Source organism: Cyprinodon variegatus, unplaced genomic scaffold, assembly GCF_000732505.1.
Source record: "Cyprinodon variegatus isolate N-32 unplaced genomic scaffold, C_variegatus-1.0 Scaffold832, whole genome shotgun sequence".
In the NCBI taxonomy this organism is placed as follows: Eukaryota; Metazoa; Chordata; class Actinopteri; order Cyprinodontiformes; family Cyprinodontidae; genus Cyprinodon; species Cyprinodon variegatus.
The window spans coordinates 269949-270769 of record NW_015151285.1 but is presented as its reverse complement, the minus strand read 5'-3'; the positions used below and the strand labels follow the sequence as shown (position 1 = coordinate 270769).

General features: G+C 44.5%; 1 protein-coding gene across 1 annotated transcript in view; it reads right to left on the bottom strand.

The window, feature by feature from the left end:
- The window catches only part of LOC107099038 (gamma-glutamyl hydrolase-like), a 28257-nt gene that overhangs the window by 2503 nt on the left and 24933 nt on the right, over positions 1–821 (bottom strand). The window contains exon 7 of the mRNA XM_015396972.1: positions 355–492. Coding sequence (XP_015252458.1) covers positions 355–492 — 138 coding nt within the window. The remainder of the gene's footprint in view (positions 1–354; positions 493–821) is intronic.

The window sequence follows — 821 nt, the reverse complement described above, 5'->3', positions numbered from 1 at the left end:
GTTCCTGCTTGGTTCCTCGTGACTCAATCAACTCCTCCCAACAGAAACACGTCCAATTCAATGCATCAATGCAATAAAACCTAAACTGCACAGTGAAGCGGTGCAAGCTGAACTGATCCTTCCTCACCTGATGTTAATATGCTCCAGGATTTAATCATGAATGCTTATTATATATTTAAGCCCACGTAGTCCTTTTTTATAGTGGGCTAATACACTTAGAGCCTGTGTTGCCATACAAAGCTCATAGGAGACTTTTACTGACAGATTTGTTTTTTGGTCCAATGTGGCTCTTTAGGCAGTTTGGGATGCCGACCCCTGATCTAGAAATGTTCAAACTCTGGTTCTATACGTTACCTTCTGAGACGAAGAAGCTTCCAGCGTAGAAGCTGACTCTCACAGCAGCGGCGGTGTGAACCATGCCTGGTTTATCGATCCACTCAAAAGGACTCTTCTCTGGATGCCACTGCACTGCGTAGAATGGATACCGATACGCTGAGGAGGACCAAGGACAGTGTTAGGAGGCTTTATGAGGACCGGTCTTTCATTTTAATCTAAAACCACAGACACCTTCTCCAGCTCTGAGAAAGACCTATAGAAGCCTGAACCATTCCCAGGCCACCACCCTACTGCATGTCCTAGGTCATCCATCCCTCTCCCTAATCACAGAGCTCCTCTTCCTCTCTCTAAGGGAGACATTTCTCCATCCAGTCCACATCAGACCAGAATAGAATTTAAAATCCTCCTTCTCACATATAAAAATGTCCAAGCTCCATCTGATATAAGATATATGATTGCTCCTTATTATCCTAACAGAGCACTTC